The sequence below is a fragment of the Ambystoma mexicanum genome, chromosome 5p, assembly GCF_040938575.1.
Source record: "Ambystoma mexicanum isolate Mex_15411 chromosome 5p, UKY_AmexF1_1, whole genome shotgun sequence".
NCBI classification, from domain to species: domain Eukaryota; kingdom Metazoa; phylum Chordata; class Amphibia; order Caudata; family Ambystomatidae; genus Ambystoma; species Ambystoma mexicanum.
This window is the reverse complement of record NC_090930.1, coordinates 104,364,828-104,387,581: the sequence shown is the minus strand read 5'-3', so window position 1 is coordinate 104,387,581 and position 22,754 is coordinate 104,364,828. Positions and strand designations below refer to the sequence as shown.

Below are 22,754 nucleotides of genomic sequence, written 5' to 3'. Positions count from 1 at the left end.
GCCTGCCACCCTTGTTAAGTGACCCTCGCTGTAGTCGAACCCTTAACTTGGGTGGCGGGCCATTAACTACTGGGTCCGCAAGCAACCTCATGGCACATCATCTCAGTATTCACTGTGAAGCTCTCTGCTGTGCCTTGAGTCTTAGGCCATGGTACCAAGCAACTAGTAACATGTATTTTCCCTGAGTTCTTCACCTTGTTTCAGTTGCCACAACAGCCCATTTACTGACCCACTGTCCTTTTTTTCTGGTAGCATGAGTGCACTTAATGCCCGGGAAGGCCAGGATTCCTCAGCCGTGAACGTCTGCCATGTGACCATCTGCCAGACCAACGTTGTCCAGAACACTTGCCTCCAGGGTAACGGCTGCCTGGCGGAAGACCTGACAACACACACGAATAAGAATGACTATGAGCAGGTGACCATCAAAAAACAGAGGCCAGAGATTGACATCTATCTGAATAAAGAGAGTGAATATGAACAACTATTACCTGACAGAGAACATGTGTAACAGGAATCACAAAGGAAAACTGATTAAAACTGTCTTTAATTTCAGTACCTTGGCAATAAACTAACAGGCCAATTTTTGAAAGATAATACAGGTTTACAACTGATATGTAGCAGTGGCTGATTATGTAATATGGCCTCCTGACCAAAGGCCAACTAACTTAATATGTTGGATGAGGCACAGGAAAGCAATAGTATGCACGTCATCAGTGAAAGTCCCCCCTCGCCTACAACATATACATCAGCTGTGTGAACCTCCAATCCAGCTCCTCATCACACAGACAGAACAGCTGCAACAGAAACAGCTTCAGTGCATGCATGTTGCATTTGCACAAAACTGATTACCCAGGCGGCCTGCGTGCTACTCTCACATACAAAGCAGTTATCAATATAGGGCACTGTTGCACCGTGCAAATGTACACACACACCACCACCACACTGAAGAGGCACAGCAATAGTGCACACCCCATACCTCATCATTGGAAATGGTATAGATGACTTGATGGGAATTGACTCTACTACATACATGCAGGGAACCAGGCCTATGGATGGAGACACTGAGAGACCTGGGCATGAGCTGGGCTATGATGGGTTACTAATATGGTCCTTGGGCATCTTCTGTAGACTTATATCACAGACACACACTGGCCCACACTGCATGCCTGAGAGATTGTCTCCAACTGTGTGGAATTCCTATGTCTGTTTGTCCACTACACCATCTAGGTTAGGATCTGTTCAGTGTAACTGGACATAGTCAGTGCCAATCCACTTACAGTATATGTACCTTGTTTCAAGATTGTCTCTGTGCAACTATTAACTGGAAAACAGAATTCAAATCTAGGGTGTGGTCACCTTGCTATGCCAACAATCCCACACAATTCTCGTTCATGGCTGATTCACAAAGAAGCTACCAGTGGACGCACTTCCGACCTACTAGAAATAAGTCAGATTTAACAGCAATATCGTGCTTGTGAGTCGAATGATCTCTCTTTCCGATGAGTCAATTGCGAGTAACTACTATTTGATGAAAGCCGTGTTCTGTATCAAGCAAGTGAGATGGGCATCAGTCGCTGGCCTAATCCTTTGCTAGAGATAGGATACTATATTACACTAAACATTTCTTCACCCTCACTGAGCCAACAGCGCCCAGTGCATGGTGGGCCACATCTGTAAGCCACGCACACTGCACCATGCATATGCCAGAATATTACAAATTAGTGTACAGGATCATGTGCACGGGCCAAAGTGCAGGTTTTCATTAGCACAGTAGGACCACTATGGATCCTAAGCCTACAGCTCCCTCTAGAGGTGACAACAGGTGAAGTTATGCAAATTGGACCACTGTACATCCTAAGGCAACAGCTCCTTCTAGCAGTGCTTTCTGTGCATTCGGGCAGTCTCTATTACGCATGACAGCATCGGTCAAACATACATCTGGCCTTTTATTATGTAGATTATTAGCAGAGAAACTTCAATTTGCAGATACAATTTTGGGGCGACACCACTTACAAATGCCTTGGTTTCTTTGGGGCACCCACTTCTAACAACATTCTGTTATAGTTTATCAGTCAAAGAAGACTGTCCCCATTTATCCCAAAATAATATAAAGCTGCAAACCATGTAAAATGGTTTTTTTTTTTAAATGCCTAGTCTAAGACCTAAGTAAGGCCTAAACATACCAATTATTGTATTTGAGAGTTTAATAATGCTTATGTCTAATTGCAAATAAACCTCATGCTTCAACCATTATATATGATTTTTGATTATGTAAATTGGTTCTTTAAGCAGTTATTTGTAGGTAATGCATTTGCTTTATCGACTATACCAAATAAAATAAAATAAAACATAATGAAATGTCCCTTTGGTGCTGGGAAATGGTATGCAAGCTTAATTGTATTCTCTGTGCCTGGTAATGGATTATGTATGAACAGAAGCATGCTCTGCTAGGGCCTTATATGACTAGGTTCAACGGTACACGGTATGCCATGGGGCAGCTAAACGGTATCCAGTGATTCTAGCGAGAAATGTGTATTCAAAGTATTACTGAAACATTTTTGCTGAAAAAATAAAATATATTTATAAATAGATGTATTACATGGCCTAGCTGTAGCGGCCATGTAGTTGTAGTTAAGTTGATCATCTCATAGGAAGAGCACTTTTGGGCGGCTTATAACTCTGCTCCCCCTGGACGAATCCTCACCAAACTTTGCAAAGTTTGGTCAAGGGGGGGGGGCAAAGTTAAGGGGGGTCCCAAAATTTATTTTTTTCCCATAGACATAATGGGAAAAATACTTGCTCATGCCTACAGCCCAAACCGCTGGACGGATGTTCACCAAATTTGCAGCAGGAGCGGTGGCTTGGCCCCGAAAGCGTGCTTTTGTTAATTTGGTGTAAATCTGTCCAGTATTTTTTTTTAAACAACCAAAATGTAAAGCAAAAAAATGTGTGATATCTATGTCCGGTCCGCGGACTCACTTCCCTGATCCGTCCATGGACTGGCCTCTGATTGGCTAGAAAAATGTGCAGACTTTTGCGTGGTCCATGGACATTAGGACGCGGCTGCTGATTGGAAGGTGAGAAAACGTGAAATGCGTTGGTTTTCCTGAAATGCCCGCCATCTTGGATTTGTGGACTTTTTGGGACAGTGCGGCGAAAAACATTTTAAAAAAGCAGCATTGCACTTCTCAAACTCAACAAACAATCTCTTGGGGTGTGGGGGGATGAGGATTGGATTGGGTATGGCCATAAGAAGCCAAAAAACTGGTTTTTTCACCCCCTGAAAGTCTGCTAACACTCTGGATGTCCTGGGGCAGTCCTGTGGTGTTCGCGGACACTTCAGATATCCTAGAACATCTGTACCTATTTCTGCATTACAGGGTTGGGAAAAAACAGTTTTTGGATGGCTTATAACTTTTGCGCCACTCAATGAAACTGCATGTAATTTGAACTAATCATGAATGGTTTTGCAAACTTTTTTGGGATTCTGTCAAGAGGGGGCAAAATTAGAGGGGGTCCCAAAGAAATTGTAAAGGCATATAAATGTGGTGTCATTTGATGAATCTGCACAACATTTGCCAAAACCATTTTGGATCGAGATATAAATGGTTTTCAAAGGTTTGGTGGGATTTTCTCAAGAGGCGGCGAAATTAGAGGGGGGTCTCAACTTTTTTTGATGGCTTATAACTTTGTTGCTATTTGACGAATGTGGAAAAAAGTTTTGAGAAAGATTATAGACCCAGCCTTCAATGTTTGTGTAAAGACTGAATGGATTTTGTCAAGTGGGGGCTAAGTTATTTGATTATTGTATACATTTTGCCACTTTTAAAAAAATAAAACATGGGTGGATTTCGAGTAAACTCGTGAGGAGCATTGGCAAGGAAATTAAAGCAGGGTTTTGCAAAAGTGCCTGTGTTTTATGTTTTGAAAAGTGTAATAATGTAGGTACAAAAAATAGTCATATAACTTTGGTGACTGAGGTATAGCCTGTGGCCGTGGGCCGTAGCCAGATTGTCTGGGTCATGGCATAAGGTTATGACACGACAATCTGGCTACTGGCCATGACCGCTAGGGATGAAAAATGGGATTAAAGTGTCTATGTCTACCTGGGACCGGCTATGTGGTAAAGTTATTCGTAAGTAGGATAGGTTTGAAAGGGAAAAAAAGTGCTTGTGGTAATATGTTCATAGGGTTTTGCAGGCTTTCATGGCAAGGGAAGAGGGTCTGTGTACGGAGCCCTGCCTTCTCTTTCCATGTTGGCTGTATGGAAAAGGATTTTCCTTCCTACAGCGGGACGGCTGGGTGCTGTAGGAAGAATAATACTTCCTTCTTACAGCGGGATGCCTGCGGCGTCCCACTATAGGAAGGAAAATCTATGTTTTAGCACCCTGGGTTCCCGCTTTGGGAACCAGGGGTGCTAATGGCCTTTATCCCCCCATTTCAGGGGCTCCAATGGACAATAATGGTCCGTAGCCTTCCTTATTTATTTATTTATAACGCACCAATAGCTGCAGACATCAGGCTGTGTGGTTACAGTATTTGTTGAGGAAGATGAGGTGGAGGAAGACAGCTTACTATTTGCTGAGAAAGGAATAACGTTTCTGAGAGCATTGCTGTCATTGGATTTGGTGTGGCGGCGCTTGGAGGTGGCCCCGTAGGAGTACTGTCAGGTAGTCTGAGAATGAGTACAACAATGATATTTGTGATGTCATCTTTGATGTCCTGGGTGTTAGGCTTAGCAGTGCACGGTGGTGGCATGAGTTATAGTTGCTTAGCTTACCATAACTGGCAGATTTCAGGGGTTTTTCGATTTTACTTGCACCCATAACGTCCTTTTAACAACGTTTTTTTACTGAATTTCATAGGTTTTTATTAGTGCAATTTAACAATAATGTCCCTTTAACAAAGGTTTTTCATTGAATTTCATAGGTTTTTTTTTGTCCAACTTAACCATAACGTCCCTTTAACAAAGTATTTTCAATGAATTTCATAGGTTTTTATTAGTGCAACTTAACCATAACGTTGCTTTAACAAAGATTTTTCATTGAATGGCGTCATTTCACCTAAATGCCAGGGGTAGCGGAAGTGACATCACATGACCCTTGATATCTGATGACATCACGGGAAGCGATCGAACACAAACTCTCACCACTCGATAAAACAGGAAGTGGCATCACATAGCATTATGTCTAAGTACACTATGCAAAATATGGTTAGGCTATCACTGTAAAGTGATACACATTTCATACAAGAATGGATCACCATTTGTATCATTAATATCAGTGCGTAAATGCACATATTACCAAATCACTGTGAATGCAAGCAGACATCCGAGGCCAAACAATAATGATGTGTTATTATATAGCACTTACGCTTAAGCCTTCATATATGTCAAATACACATACACTATCACCTCATATACATACTCATTTATTAACCTCAGCAGGATGAAAGGCTGAGTTGACCTTACTGGGATTCGAACCTGCAACCTGCAGATCACACACACTTTGCAGCAGCCAGCACTCAACCCACTGAGCTATCTTACTGGCTATAGCTATCATAAAACCAGCCACTCCAGAAACAGAGCCACATGCTGCTGGCCACAGCCTATAAGCCTCAATTTAAAAAAATAAAGAAAAAATCGATTTTATTTTTTTAGGAGCAGCAAGCGAGACCTCAGGGGTCGCATTTGCAACCCTTGGTGACCCCTATTTGACGTTCATGGACATTATGGTTAAGTTGCACTAATAAAAACCTATGAAATAAAATGAAAAATCTTTGTTAAAGGGACGTTATCGTCACAAGTACAACCCAAAAACCTCAGAAATTTGCCAGTTATGGTAAGCTAAGCAACCATAACTCACGCCACCACCGTGCATTGCTAATACTAACACCCAGGACATCAAAGATGACTTCACAAATGTCATTGATGACATCACTGTTTGCATCACATATCTGGCCCACTTGTTTGGTTCACTGAAATATCTAGGCCAGTTGGTTTTGTTTACTGACAGTCAGAATATAAAAATTCAAAAGGTGCTATATATCTAGAAGTTAACCTTATCATATACTCTTAAAGTACTTTCCTTAGGGTTTGGTCTCAGCTCATGGTGTACATACATGCGGCAATAAGCAGGCCCCAAACACACAATTCATCTGTATACATGAACATGACATTTAATGTTATTAACATTTTCTAGGGATGCTGTTTCTTTCTTCCTTACTTTAGTTTCTCTGTCTGTTCCTATGATTTGTATTCATTGTGGGTCTTCATATGTATTGTTTGTACTAGCGCAAGTGTGTAATAATCTTGAATTGTTAGCTATTTATTAAATGATTAACATTACTCAAAACTCGATACGGTAGCATTCATTATTTTACTATCCAAAATTACAAGATTAAAAATATTGTACTTCTATGGTGCATTGTGCAGCCATTGCCTATGTTTAAATATCATTGGGTTCCTGTATTAACAACAACACTTCAATATAATGTTGTGTTTAGATGATTATATTTTTTAATAGATTAAGTAGTTCATGACATGCCTCCTGATAACCCCTGACATCTTGTTACCATCTTGTTACCAACATGATAAACACAACCCCTTATAGGGACTTTTCATCAAAATTAATTTCATATGTGATGGAAGTCATCAATGACATTTGTGATGTCGTCCTTGATGTCCTGGGTATTAGTCTTAGCAGTGCACGGTGGTGGTGCGAGTTATGGTTGCTTAGCTTACCATAAATGGCAAATTTCTGAAATTTTTCGGTTTTACTTGTAACAATAAAATCCATTTAACAAAGTGTTTTCATTGAATTTCATAGGTTTTTATTAGTGCAACTTAACCATAACGCTCCTTAATTAAAACATTTTCAATGCATTTCATAGCTTTTTATTAGTGTAGCTTAACCATAACATCCCTTTAAGAAAGTGTTTTCAGTGACTTACATGGGTTTTTACAAGTTAATACTAATTTCCTACAACTAACTAATATCATACCTACCCTAATATAGCAACGTTTTTGTCCTCTTTACAAAGTTTCACCTTGCCATGTCACAACTTTTCCAACATTATTTATAACACTTCTATAGACTTTTTGCAACTTGTTCCACTGTTTTTTCATTTGCCGATGTCCGCAAACTGCTGACCAATTTAGGTGGAAGGAAATACAGAATAAGGAAATAATTGGTGTGAAACACCCAGAGCAATGAAACAGAGAAAAGGGTGTTTGGGTAAGGCAAGAAAGTGAGGAGGTGGACCGAGAGACCGGAAGGATGGCAGAAGGTGGAGCAGTGTGCTGAAGAATCTGTGGAGTAGTTGGGGAGGTGTTGTGAGGTGTTGTGTGTGAGAGGGTGCTGTAAGAGGTAGAGGAGGGGTACAGGGAGAGTATGAAGGGTGAAGGAGAGAGTATAGAGAGTGAGAGTATGAGCGAGGTTTGCATTTTGAAATGAGAATGGTAGAGAGATTGGAGAGGTAGGAGTTGTGGAGGAAAAGGTTGCAGTTTGGGGAGAGAGGTTGGTTTTGGAGGGAAGTGGTAAACATAAAAAGAGAAGGAGTATGAGAAGATCAGAGGGAAAGAGGGAGAAAGAGGTGGGATGAGAGAGGAAGGAGAGATTTGGAGTGAGGGCGAGAGAGAAATAGAGAACCAGAGGGAGATAAAACTGGCGATAGTAGGAAGTGAGGATAGAAGGGGTGAGGGAGAAGACCGTGGTGACTATGAATGGAGAGGAGAAGGTGAGAGAGCAGGAGGGAGCAGAAGAACAGGGAGACGAGGCGTGAAATGTAGTGAGTCCAGAGAGAGTGTTTGGTGTACAGGCACCATCTCAAAGAACATTGTGACCACCATTTGGGGGAACACTACTTTAGCACATCCTTAGGAAGTCCCTCAGGGAGTAAGATAGATAAGCCTGGGGCTATGACCTTAGGCCCTCCATTGCTTCACAGTCATGATTCCCTCCTGCTCATTGGCAGGTGTTACTCCTCCACATCTGGTGATCTCCTGTTAGTGCCTCCAAAACCTGGACATTCTGCGTCTTTAGAGAAATGCTGTTTCCCTTTTTCCCTGTCTTCTGCACTACACGTATATCTCATGGCTGGCCTTCACCCATAGGCTCACAGCAGGAAGCTTGTTCAACCGCACTGCTTTCTTTCAGCTCGGCTTTAGATACCACTGAAAAGGCCATCATGTTTCGATCCTCTGCTTCTCAATGTGTTCTTCGCCATACCAGCTTGACACAGCCTCCATCTACACAATTCCTTTTGTTAAAGCTCCTTTTCCCTCTGTGTGGCAAACACAGAGTAGAGAGTAAGGTCATCACAATGTTATCTCCATCTAGTCACAACACATCCCACAGGCAAGGTACAGCATTGTACTTCCAGGTAAAACCATCTTACACACATGTTTTTATTTAATGAACCTCAGGTACCATTCGGCTTGAGATCACCAATAGCTACAGAGGTGAAATTCATGGTGATGCCTCTCCTAGCCCTCAGCGACAACACAGCTTCCTCGCCCTGACTTGAAAGGCATCTTCCAAATTGTGTCACTTCGCACCCCTAAGCTCATCCTCTGACTTTTTGAGTTTGTAATTGAAATTGGCTATTTATAACACGCTTAATACCCAGAGGTTTCTAAGCGCGGACCCGGGGTTCGAACCTGGGTTGCTCCACTTCGTCTTGCGTGGCCCCTGAGCTAGCCGCCCAAGTCAGGATTATAATGCCAAGAGTCTGATGTACCAAAATGGGCAGCCAAGCTTTTTGCATTGCAGCTGCTTATCTATGGAATGAGCTCCCCCTTCTCTCTACATAAGGCAGCAGCCCATCTGGCCTTTCTGCGGTTTCTTAGGACTGTTCTATTTAATTAGTTGTCTCCTCTCTTGACCTCTCTTCTACTCTTACAGGACTCTTTTTAGCACCATGTTGGCCCTGGGTGTAGGAGCACTTTACAAGATAGTTTAGCATAACACAACATGACCTGCATACCTTGACTGCACATGGGTAAGAACATAACCTTTGACAGACAACCTTCTATGCCTTACTGAATTTGATGCAAACATCAACACTACAAGGCAATAAGTCTAACAACCATTCCCTTTCACCAGAATTGATGGCTATGATGGTGGACACCAGAAAGCATATTTATTCATTTTAAAACAATAATTTACAGCCAGAGATTTTTTCCACATGATTTATGAGAAATGTACAAAAGTGAGCTAAACAGAGGATAGCACAGAGGCAACGTGCTGGCTTTGGAAACAAGACCACGCTAAGCAATAGAGGTTTGATTCTCGGATCTGCGCTTAGAAACAGAACTCAGGTACAGTATTAGGTGCATCATAAATACATAAATAAGTTCCTGTTTAGAGAAAGTGAGTTGATACAAACCAGCTCGCCTACCGACCCTGCTGGCAATTGGCCCGAAGCCAATGGCCTGCTGGCAAAGGCGCCAAGCATAGTGAGGGTGCTTACCCGGGATATCAGTGCCATTACCAATAGGGTTGGTCAACTAGCTTGTGTTATATGAAGATTATCACCTGCAGTTTGGGTACTAAAGGTAATTTCTGAAAGATGTAGCACTGCTCGCGATAGGGGGCGCCAAAGCAAGTAATGTATCATGGAAAGCTGACTGCCATGGGAGAAGTGAAGGGGGGTCTGGCTGGAGGAACCGTTTTCATTTTACATCGCAGTCAAATGCAGAAGGAATCTGGAGACGGCGGAGGTGAGTTTCAAAGATTCAGCGTGATGGGCGGGGATGAGGGAGAGGAAGTGCTAGGGGTCCACTGCAGACGATGCATGTGCGCAGAGTAGTAATTGCTGGCATAAATCCTTCATTTTAAGTGAGGGGAGAGAAATGTTCTAAGAGTTTTGCCAAGTCTGGCATCTGAGGAATGCAGTGCTATGATCATCTTACCTAACAGTTGTGAATCTGCAACACAGAGGCATTAGCTTGCAGACAAAGCCGTTAGAAATAGTGCACTGTTTAAAGAGATGTTTCGATGTATACAGTTAAAGCAGTGCAGTCAGTCGTGATTTCCCACACAAGTGGAAACTAAACATTCTACTCTCAATGAGTGCAATGTGCAAATGGCAATACTGTACTCCTCCTTTGCTCATTACCACCTGGTAACATCCCTTGACCCTCATGAAATGCCCTAATGTTCCTCAGGCCTTTAACGTGGGCTGAGGGCCATTACCACCTGGTAATGCCATTGCAATGTGACATTATTGCTTGAGCACTTTAGAAATATTTGAACCAATATGAACTGACTGCTTTAAGGCAAACATGTCAAAGTAGCACTGGATACTGCTGGTTGACAGGATTTACTCCATCAACCATTGTCCTTTGCAACTGCGTCATGGCGCCCAGTTGTTTGCCTGGGTGCTAATAACAATATTGCCCAGAGCCCCAGGGAAATAGTGGCGGTCAAGAGCCCTTAGTCCTCCCTTAAGTGGCCTTGCTTTGATTGGTCCTATAAGCTATGCTTACAGGCCCCTACCCTGTGTTGCCTTGGGCTCTGAGCATTTTTCTTAAATAATCACATAATCAGAGTCTCATTCACATACCTACCAAGTGGTCCCATCTCATGTGCCCTTTAACAGGTCCTGGGGTTGCACTTTGCATACTGGTACTTAAAGGCACACATTTTCAGTGGGAAAGTGAAGCTACACGTCCCAGCATCCAGCATATAGAAACAGTACTGGCTGAGAACATCACACATAACATGGGGCCTTTTGGCTGTTTGAAAATCTTTCTGAGAGGTACTTCCCTTTTAGATTTTCTTATGTGCATACCTTTTCAGACACATCATTTTTCAGGTGACAAAATATGTACTTTGAATTATTATTATTATTAATGTTGTTATTGTTATTTATTTTGACACTGCGTTAGTTCAAAGTTTCAAAACCATACAAAATTGAAGTTTTGATTCCTTTTAGTGGATAACTGAAAATAATTTGCTGGATGTCCCATAGATGTATACATCAGAGATAGTCAGAGAGCCGAAGAGCAACACAAACAACACTGAGCAATTAATTCTCATTGGAAACAAATGAGACTTTCCACTTTCAACTTCCGCAGGTGAAGCAAGACTATGGGGGTCATTATAGGTTTTCCGGTAATTCCGGAGGGATACTGGCAAACTGCCCCTACCATTTCTGCAGTCTGATATCCTGCTATTACCACAGGACCTTTGAGGTGAGGGAAACGCCGGGCAATCCCCACCATGGAGGCCCTTCGGAATACATGGAGGTAATTGCACCATTAATTTTGACGGTGGGGTCCTGATTTACTGGCAGATAAGGCCTGCAGGTAGGTCAGTGCCCCCACTGGAAAACTTGTGTTTTGCTAGTCTGGAAGAATTGCTGGTGCTGGAATTACCAACAATTTTACCAGCAATTTTTCAAGACTGGCAAAATTGTAATGAGGCCCTATGAATGGAATACAATACTTGGATGGCCACATTATCTACAGACGCCTACATCGGGTAACAAGGATGGTACACATTGAAACCAACTCGCAGTGTAGGGGGGTTTGGGTCTCTTTGACCTAAAACATTTGACCTAATCACAGTTGATCACATTTATTTGACCCTCTGAAATGCAGGGGCAGACCCCCACAACCCTCCCACTTCCCCTCAACATAATCTATACCCTTACCCACCATATATATATTTATATATTTAATTATATTTGACAGAAGAAAAGTCAAATACATTCGATCACATTTTTTAGGTCAAATGTTTTTAGGTTAATTATGCTAATACCGTGGTTGGCTGGGGATCGAAATGGTGGAAGGCACACATTATTCATTAAAAAAGATGGGTGGGCATAATATATTCACAAAGTTAGGCACAAGCAATCTCGAAAATTGACTGAGCAGATTTGGAAAATAACCATTGAAACTCATTGAAATGAAGGATTCAAAAATAAACTATCCCGAAAACAGAACATGCTTCTGTTGACCTCCCACACACAGGGCTTCATTATGAGTTTGGTACCGTGGCCAGTAATGGTGGAAAAGCGGTGGTAACAATGTTACCATGCCATACTGCTGCATTACCACACCGCCAAACTATGGGTGTGAACTTGAGGTGCAGGGAAAAACCTGCATCAAAATGCTGGAGGAAATGGACTCTATTAATGGGGACTAACACTCCCATACCGAAAATGTGTGATCTTGCAGTAATACGGCAGACCAAGTGGCAGAAACGGTAAATCTGTGTGCCATTATCTTGGCAGATTTGCCGACAAGATACTGCTAAACTTGTAATGCAGCCCACTGAGTCTAGAATTGTTAAAAAGCATACTTAAAGTATCATTGTTACAGCCAACCATCAGATCATTCAAATGGAACATCTGACTGCATCTCCCTGGAATTCAAAGCCATACAATCACCTTCAGGAACTTTAAATTCCACACTTAAAGGCACTCGACAGCACTGTATGAGGTTGAGCACAAAGTCAGATATAAGCAAGTACTCTGCTGTGGCAGGCATTGCAGTGACTTCACTTGAGTTCCTTTAGCTTAGTGAATGCATACAGTGTGATCCTTACAATATATGTTCCCAATGTGCAATGATAACTCAGTGTGTCACATGCTTAATAAGGATTTACTGGCTTGCATTTGATGTGGCACACCATGCATGAGACCTTTGGCAGCTATGACTGGAGAAGAGCCTCTTGACATGACATCTTTGAGATATCTCCATCATTTTCCATCTCAGGAACACTGCACAAGGACATGCATGTTGAAGGAGCAATGACAACGCTGCAAGGTTTGAAAGACAAATGGTGTTAATCTCAGGGGGAGAAACTCAGAGACCAGTTTCCATACACAAGTCAATCATCGCTCAATCCCAAAATAGCAAGGGTATGATACAGGCAGTGTAGGGCAAGAGAATACCTAATCATATTGAAGTGTACACAACATCAATTGAATAACTAGGTTAGCTTTAAAATGTATTCCAGCATGAGCATCGAGGAAGTAATATGAGCGTGACCCTGATTATGTAGTATCAGATTTAGGATTAAATTACCGTCTCCACCAAGTAGAATAACCTTGCGAGTGCTGGCAGGAGTGAAGTCTGGCTGTGTCTGCGGGAGAGACTGTTGGTGCTTTTTCAACAGTCCTGCTTCAAGAAAGACTGAATGCTGCTTTTGTTGCTTTAACACAGACTCCTCCTTAAAAGCACCATTTAGCTGAAAGCGCCGGCACGAGTGCTGGCAGTAGTGCAGTCTTGCTGGAGTCCGGCGAGAGGAAGCCACCTACCCCTTTTCTTTGTGAGCTCTGAGCTTCGAAATCACTGGTAGAACGACAAACAAAAAGAGCCGGATAGGTGACACGTGAATCCCAATCCCGGCAAAGGCAGGCGGTGGATGCGCGGGGCAAGTATGACGACTACGCAGGAGCCTGAGTTGGGATTTATGGGTTTCACACTGCCTGAACTACCTGGACTTTGTCTTCGGAAGGTTGCAAGGCAATAGAGGTTAGTGGAAACATACACACAGTGCTGACAGCAAGCCCAATAAAGATCATTCCAATTCCAGTAATGGAACTATGTGCTAGGAGTGGGTTGGTAATATTGACACAAACTGTTCTCAACTAGCTCCTTTCATAGTAGATGTTTTGGTGACTGCTACCACAGCATTCTACATAGAGGATCTAGAGGAAGCATATAGAATCTTCCGGCCTGAGCGGCCCCTCGAATCTAACCTGATATCTCCCGTGAGAACTGTGGTTTCTCTGTCAGGAGAGAAGGACTACCCTAAACCCTGTGAGGTGAGAGGGGGGACCCAAAGAGAATGGAGGAAAGCACCCAAAGCTCAATATTATTAGTGAAAGATAAAGAAAAAACTCTACCATGCATAACATTACCAAATTGGTTGCAAACAGCTCAGAGGGATGTAAAGTGTAAAGCAAGCTATTTATTATGCACCAGGAATTTCTACATATCTGGATGCAGTAAAAATACAATCAAAGTGGGTGGAACCCTTTCTAAGATAACTTTGCCAAAAGAGGATTTGAGAAGCTGGAGCTGCACCCAAGGACCCACAAAATTGATTGTCCGGCCGCATAGTTTTTTTTTCCGAAAAGGAATCGACAAATCTGAAGAGAAGTACCCTTCCCAAAGGACCTGCTAGTTGGCAACCACCAGGTGTGGGTTGAAGGAGAGCCTTGCAAAACATAAATGTCACTACCGTACCTCCATCTCAGCAGATAACACCATATTTGAAGCATCCTCACCGCTCAATACAAAACTTGTCGAAGAAGTGGATGAGACAGTGTTTCTGGAAAGCGTAAACTTGCTGGAGCAGGTAGACGTCCAAAAAGGTTGTTGTCAAAGGGACTCTTTACGTGCAAATATATTAGGAGAGGAAGACATTTTGGGTGAAAGATCTGAATTCCATCCTTGTTTCACTGAAGAATTGGACTAAAGGCCTTGCACCCCGAAATATTGCTCAAATTATAACTGAGGATACCAATCAGACGCCAAATAATCTTAAGGGCAGAGTGTGTAAGGAACTGCAAAACAGATCTCACTTACCTCTGGAAATACTGGAAATAGAGGAACCTTCTCAAAGACCAGACTTGAGAGGCAGAAGAAAACGAGGAGGATTGTCTCGAACAGCTCCACGGCTTCCGCCTCAAGTGAATCGTCAAATACAAAATCACCTAATGCATGCTACTGAGGAACCAACTTAAAAGATGCCCAAAGCGGGACCAAAAAGGAAATGACAACAATAGGGATTAATACTGGTATTTTGGTGGCCCTATCAGACACTATGGCTCAGTCGCTAAATGATATGACACTATAAGCAACCGTGTGAAAGATCAAACTAGGCTTACAGCGATGCTACATTCAAAGATGCTTTTTGTAGAAGTCTTTGTGACAGCAGTCCAGGGAAACATGTAAAAAAGCTCAGAGCAAACTGCAAATGTATTTCCTAGTATTCTTGACAATCTAATGGAAGAGAGGAAGACAAGGAGATAATCGAGAGTCACAGGTGAGTTTGGTGACCAAAGTGCAATGGGAATAGTCACCCAACCGGGCACCCTGGAACTTGGCACCAAGAATGCAATGCAACCTGTTGAGCATGCTACTAAGATTGCCGATATGGTAACTTTCCATAAAGGGAGCCAACAGAGAGACTTGAACCTTCCCTCTTCCCCACACATGCGCAATCTGAATGACACAAGGCCTAGTAAGATCGTTATTTTGTCCTCCCTTGTTTCCCCCTCCTTGTCTTGTCGCGCATGAAAACACTTGAGTACAGGCACGTTAGAAATGCCACATCATATCATATCATATCATATCACCTGAAGTGGTGATGGAAGCTTCCTTATTGGAACCTATTGATCCAGAAATGCAACAGGACAAGCGGCGAGGGCTTGGAGCGCAAGCCCCTTCAGTAGTTTTGATTAAATCTAGAAAGGAAATTAAAGATTACCAACTATGTATACAAACTAAAAGGGGTAAATTAGGTTGCAAAACACAACAACAAACAAAAACACAAAAAAACAAATAAACAAACAAACAAGGCTCAAACGCAAGAAATCTGAACACTACACCTATCCCAAATGACAACATTGGGCAACAGTCCGTAATGAAGATGGACGACCTGACTGACATCACTGAAGAAAGTGGAAAAGCGATCCCCTAGAACAAACAGGATTGAGAGCCATCTGGTGAGGGCCCATGTGAAATTCTCCTTAATATATTAACATATTCGATAGAGGATGATGAAGAAGATGATATGGAACACCGTTGCCAAGAACTGACTTAAGATTTTGAGTTTAAACACATGGCTTTGGCCGTAAGCAAAAGCTCTGAGAACAGTCTGGACGAAATGTTGGCAAAACACTGTGATGGTTTCAGGACCCTGGAACATAAACATCTGGCAATATCTGCATGGCAAAGCCATTTGCAGGGTACAAAGGAGATACGTCTCACAAAACAGACTGCAAATATTAATTTAAATTCAAAATCCACAACATTAAAATGAGAGTACTCTGGGTTTTCTAACATTGGAAGAGAAGCGCCTGACTCTGTCTATGCGGGACAAGAGACCTGTAGCTGAGACTTTGGAGCTGAAAACAAATGTCATTAATCCAACCAAGATCATAGGGGAGAAAAATTCTATTGTATTGGAAAGAGTCCTACATCTTGACAATCACCGAAAAATGAACAGGGCTCTTGTCCTAAGGTTATTACATCACAAATCAATAATTTGCTTAATTGCGACCAAGGATATAGCAAGGGTGGAATTCTTAAATAAGTTTTCTCTTAATAAAGTGGCGATACATCTTGGATCAAACTTGATTAAGCAGGCCATTCTAGAAGAGGTGCATCTTCTGTTACCACTTGGATTTGACTGGTTTAAACGCTGGTGGAAACTCCAATTACGTGCAACAAGAAGACCAAGAAAATCGTGTGCACATGAGGGAGACCGAGGAAATAAATAGATATGGGACAGAATGTCGAAATAGAAAGTATATCGTGCCTCCTATTGTAATAAATATATTAATATTGGCCTACGGCAAGCTGCTCGAAAGTCGCTTGCGAAAGAAATCTGTGTTGCAAGGTCCTGACCTTAAGTCCATGTAAGTCGCCATTTTAGGTCAAACCGCCATTTTAGGATTTGTTGTGTAAAAGTCACCCTGTGAGCTAAAATGGTGGACGATGTCATTCCAGAATACAACATGGCCGTCTTGACCTCTGTACATAGCTAATATGTAATTTGCCTGCAGGCCACTTGTTGAGGTCATGAACTGAGACCTTTTCCTTCATTGACCTATGTGTGGAAGGATTACTCGTACAATGAAAACTAATCCACGAGCATATGTTGAGACAATGTATTCAAATACTGAACGAAGAACATCTGTTTAACTACATTGTATTAATGTTTAAGAAGGCCTGCATGGAAAACTTTAGAATACACAGTTATTGCATACGCTTGTTGATACATGTATTAAAGGCAAACCAGTTATATGCGGTTATTTGAGACTTGGCACGAACCCTAGATCAGTGATGTATTAAAAGGAATATTAACCCGAAGTGGGGCTGGACATCGCGCCCACTAAATATATAAAAAGTGAATGCATTGTAATGTCCGGCGTCTCTCACTGAACGCACTGAACCATGCTGGAGTTCGTTGTGTTGTACTGAGGGCCGATAGCTATCTGATTTTGCTCTGTTTTTGTAACTGGATTCGGTATAAAATAAAGTACTTTGTATGTTCCTTTGTAACCCGTGTTCGGTGTATTTCCTTTTGTGGTACTCAGCCTCGATATTCTTTTTCTGTTTTCACAGTTGGTGCCCGAATAGGGACCTTCAAGATTGATGCCGGATTGTTGAAGGATACGCACGCTATCGGACCGGGATCGAACGGTGTGACATAAGGGGCCCCCTGAACAAGACGCAACAACTCAACAGCGCTGCATGACCCGATCCTTGGACGATAAGCGTGTGGTCCGAGACGGCATCTTTACGAGGGTCCACTTATCGAGGCGGGCAGATTTGCCGAAATCACCATACACGAGGTAAGATTAGTTAGGTAAGATTCTTAGAAGTACCTATCGGTCCTCTTTAGGTTTGGTCATGTGAGTCGTGACCCGATTCTTAATTTAACCCTGACAATTTGAATTTTGGCGCATTGTATCTGCAGACACAATTATTGACCAGGTAACACCAAGAATTTGAGATAAGCCTGAGAAATTGTCTACCTGCTTTAGGGCATTATTCCGCAGTGATAGACAATCTTTGGAATTTAGCCGTCCCGCACCACAGGAGGGGTTGCCTGCATGTACTATGTACTGTAAGCATGGCATTGGAAGTATAGTATTTAAAGATATTTGGCACAGACAAACCAGACATGCCTCCAAACTTCAGTGGCCAATCAATGGTAGTTTTGAGATCCCTCGTATTGAATATTTGGAGTCAGTCTTGTTAAAGAAAAAGGCTAGACCTGCAGCATTTGATGTTTTGCAGAATTGGAAAAAAGAAGCGTTGCAACAACTTAAAAGTAGAGAGAAACATGCACGTCGTCATAAAACGAACACTGAAAAAGCATTGTTATATGACCAAAACAAACAGTCTGAGGAGACTAAAAATATGGATAGGGCTTTCTCACTTGGAATTCAGAAAATCTATCCTTCTAAAGATCTTCATATTTCTGATGAGTTTATTGACAAAATATTAAATGAACGAAGGCCTGGTGCCTCTGCGCCACCTCCGTATGTTCCTCTTCCCACTGCTGTACCTCTTCCTGCTGTTATTCCTGCTCTTCCTGCTCAACCTGTTGTTCCTATTCCTCTGGTTTTTGTCCCTCCACCTTCTCCTCCGCCTCTTTTTATCGCACCAGTTATAATACCTCCATCGAATTTGCCTGCTCCCTCTCTTCCAAGTGGTCCTGAGCCGCTTGTAATCGATCGAGGTACAAGAACAAAAGTTGTCACTCGCAATACTGTACCGCCGGAGAAGAAACGTGAGTTAATTGCATGGGCTAAGCATTGCATGGAGAAGGATGATCAAGCTAGCGTTTTTGCCACACTTTGTAATACGGATAATTTTCCTGAGAAAAATGTTTTTATTGAAGGTTTAGGGATTCAGTTATGTATAATGTGGGGAAGATTAAATAATGCGGATGTTCTGCAAGGGTTAGGGAATTTAAATACTCTAGCGCTTTCTAGAGACGCTGTGGAGAAGGTAAATGAGCATGTCGAGAGGTTATTTGGGTATAGAAAGGAGTTAGAAAAGTTACAGAGTGAGGATGATGAAGAGGAGAATATGTATGTACAGAAACGGTTCCTTCCGTGTCATAAACCGCTATCAGAGGAAATGCGAATTTGTAAGAAAGACGCGATTAGATGGATTTCAGACATAATGATAACTCCAGTTGAGGTATATGACACATATAGTCAATATACGTTAGAAATGCAGAGGAAAGTGATACAGGTAATGGTAGAATACCTGCAGGATGAATGTGTAAAAAGGAAGATTAGTTGTCCCACAGAGTTATTGAGCATTTATAAGAGAGCTTTTTCACTTGACACTTCTTCGACTGCCTTTGCGCTCGACTTGGCTCTGTTGCTTAGTAAGCGTTCAGAGTCACCTATTTCTCAGTTGCCTATGAGAGAGGTTCCTCCGACATTTGTCCCGAAGGTTGAGGTTGCGGCCGATGCTCTAAATAATATAGTCGCTGTGAACATTCCTGCACATTATGTATCACAGTTTGTTCACGTCCTGTTCTCAAGACAGGAAGTGAATACTATTAGGCAATCTATCCCCGATATTAAGAAAAATCCGACAGGGTTCTATAAAGAGATAGAATCCGTTTTGCAGTCCTCAGTGTTCACCTTAGGTGACATTGATTTGTTGTTTCCTGTACTCCTGCCCGTAGACTTATGGAAACAAGTTAGAATTATTGACGATGTACCCGGGTAGGGAGATACATGGGCGAATATAACCAGACTCGATGGGGAAAGGCCAGCTGGCGAAAGACTGCAACAGGTAATAATAACTCTGCCTGATAGAATCATTGCTAAATTAATAACCATAATTTCCGAAAAGAGAATTATTTGGGACAAGTTTACGGCCTGTTTCCAAGGAAAGTCTGAAGGTGCAACCGAGTTCTTTAATCGGTTCGAACAGGTATTCTTGGATTTCAGTGGGCAAGACTTAGGCACAGAGTCTGGGAAAAGATTATTTGTGGACAAATTTGTACGTGGATTGCTGCCTGACATCCAGTCACCAATTATGTCTTCTGAGAGCGCTTGGCAGGCAAAATCACAATCAGAAGTACTGCACATGGCTCAGTACTATGAGAATCATGTCAATAATGAAAAAGATAGGATTGCAAAACAGAAAGGCGATTTAGAAAGAGGAAAGGACCTGGTCAGAGGGGTTCTTATGGAGAGGGCTGCCCTCGGATAGGGGCAGAGGGGAAAGGTCAGGACTACCTCAGACCTAAGACTCATGGGGCATGTAGTTCCCTGATGCAGATTAAACGAAAAAGACTATGGACTAAAGGATCTTTAAAATTCTGCATTTGGTTTTCTAAACTTTGTTTCATGAATTAAAGAAATGTTCAGTATTAAAGTTGAAAGTTTTAAAGTGCTCACATAGCAGTAAATAAAGAAAGTAATAGCATAATGCTTGCCTCCTTGTCTTTAATAGAATGAAGACTTTCTGAGCTATCAGTGTGGGCAATCTTTATTGTGCCTGATGTAACGACAATCCTAACCATGATTACAGCTACAGCTACTTACTTTAGTGTTGTGGACTTAAAGAATGCTTTCTTTAGTATTCCTATACACAAGGATAGTAGATATTTGTTCGCGTTCACCTTAGGGGGACGCTCGTTTACATTTACTTGTGCACCTCAAGGGTACACAGAGAGTCCTAGTATTTATAGTAGGGCTTTGAAAGAACAACTTGATACCCTTGAATTGCCCTCTACCTGTACTTTGCTTCAGTACGTTGACGATTTGCTTCTAGCTGCTGACTCTGAGAGTGCCTGTAAGGAGGGCACTGTGTTATTACTTATTCATCTAGCTAAGCATGGTCACAAAGCTTCGCTTAAAAAATTTCAATATTGGTGTCAGGAGGTTGCCTATTTAGGCTACCTCCAGTCAAAGGAGGGAAGAAGATTGACACCTGAAAGAATAAAACACATTTCTGGCATGTCTGTCCCAAATACACAGAAGGAAGTTAGGGCCTTGATAGGTATGGCTTCTTACTGTAGGTTGTGGATCCTGAATTTCTCACTAGTGATCAAACCGATGGTGGCTTTGACAAAGAAGGGCATTTTTTCGCCATTGCCATGGAGCGCGGTACACCAGCAGTCGTTTGACTTGCTTAAGACTGCATTATGCTCTGCACCAGTTTTGGGCACACCAAATTATGAAAAGGCCTTTGTGTTGTTTGTACATGAATGTGATGGATGTGCTTTGGCTGTATTAACGCAGGAACATGGAGGGAAGAATAGGCTGTGCGGTTACTATTCTTCCGCCCTTGATCCTATAGCATGCGCTTTGCCAAGATGTTTGCGCGCTGTCGCTGCTGCTGCCGCGTTTGTAAAACAGAGTGAGGTAATGGTCCTAGGCCATGATCTAACCCTGATGGTTCCTCACTCTGTAGATGTTCTATTGAACCGAACTCAAACGCAACACCTCACTTCTGCACGGTTGTGTCCTTAATCCGGCTGAACTCCTACCTTTTCCGCAAGATACTACTTGCGGCGATGAAGAGTCACATGATTGTTTGTATACGACCGGACAAGAAACAAAGGGTAGAATTGATTTGAAAGATACTCCTTTGGATAATCCGCAAGGAGAGCTGTTTTGTGACGGCTCCTGCTTTAAACTTCTGGATGGTACATCCACAGCTGCTTATGCAGTCACTACATTGAGCACGGTTGTGGAAACTAAGAGAATTACCCATAATTCTGCGCAGGCCGCAGAGATTATAGCATTGACCCGAGCTTATGAACTTTCCGATGGGCTTGCAGTAAATATATATACTGATAGTCAGTATGCCTTTGGGGTGGTTCACAACTTTGGGAGACTTTGGTCAGAAAGAGGGTTCCCAACTTCACATGGCACCAAGTTTCAACATGGCTGCCTAATAGTGCAACTACTCTCAGCGCTTGTGCTCCCTACTCAGTTAGCAGTTATGAAAAGTGCAGCACATCGAAAGATTGTAGATGATATTGGAAAAGGGAATGCTTTCGCTGATCAGATAGCTAGACAAACTGCCACAGATCTCTTCACGGAGATGTGTGTTTCAAGGGAGACTGTAGATGCCTATGTATTGGATGAGGCTGTTGGGTCTGTACGGAATATCCAAGCTGATGCCACAATGGAAGAGTCTAAGAGGTGGGCTGAAGGCTTGGGAAAACTTGATGATGATGGGTGTTGGGTGGACATGGTCGAAAGAAAATGGCTGTTACCTGATGCCTATGTCATGATGATGGTTGTCATGGCACACGGCCCTACACATGTTTCTGCCCAGCAGGTTACGAAAATGTTAGAAAATGTTTGGGCAAATGACACGATTTCGAAAATTGCCCAGCGCTATGTCCAGAACTGCATGATTTGCCTACAAAACAATGTGGGAAAGGGGACATCAACTCCAAGGGGAAGTTTTGGCCCACCTCTGTCCCCTTTGAAGTTATTCACTTGGATTTCATTGAAATGGAATGATGCAACAATCTAAAGTATGTCCTCGTGGTCATTTGTGCCTTTAGTAAATGGGTTGAGGCTTTCCCTGTTAAATATGCTACTGCCATGACCACTGCGAAAACCATGTTAAAGGAATACTTCCCCCGGTTGGGTTTGCCGAGAGTTATCTGGTTGGACAATGGTCCACATTTTGTCGCCGCTGTAATTCTACAGATATGTACAGCGTTACGAATTGACAAACGATTCCATTCGGCCAGACATCCTCAGAGCGCCAGACTAGTAGAAAGACACAACGGTATCATCAAGAACAAGCTCGCTAAGACGTGTGCCGGCACCAAACTAAAATGGCCGGACACCTTACTGATCGTGTTACTAGCCAAGTGTACAACCCCTCAAACTAAGACTGGGCTCTCTCTATTTGAGGTGGTAATGGGGAGACCTGCCAATATCTGTAACCTTCCAAAATGTCGAACTTTAAAGAATGTTGAAAATGTACTACTTTCAGATTATTGTAACCAATTGACTAAAAACCTGTATTTGATATATCAGCAGGTACGAGAAGCGTTACCTGT

At 42.4% G+C, this 22,754-nt stretch overlaps 1 protein-coding gene across 3 annotated transcripts in view; it reads left to right on the top strand.

Moving 5' to 3' along the window:
• LOC138480763 (titin-like) overlaps nt 1-2,253 on the top strand; it is a 557,826-nt gene extending 555,573 nt beyond the window's left edge. For all 3 annotated transcript variants that reach the window (XM_069612496.1, XM_069612497.1, XM_069612498.1), the window contains one exon: nt 253-2,253. In XM_069612496.1, coding sequence (XP_069468597.1) covers nt 253-508 — 256 coding nt within the window. In that variant the 3' untranslated portion in view covers nt 509-2,253. The remainder of the gene's footprint in view (nt 1-252) is intronic.
• The last annotated feature ends 20,501 nt before the right edge of the window (nt 2,254-22,754 follow it).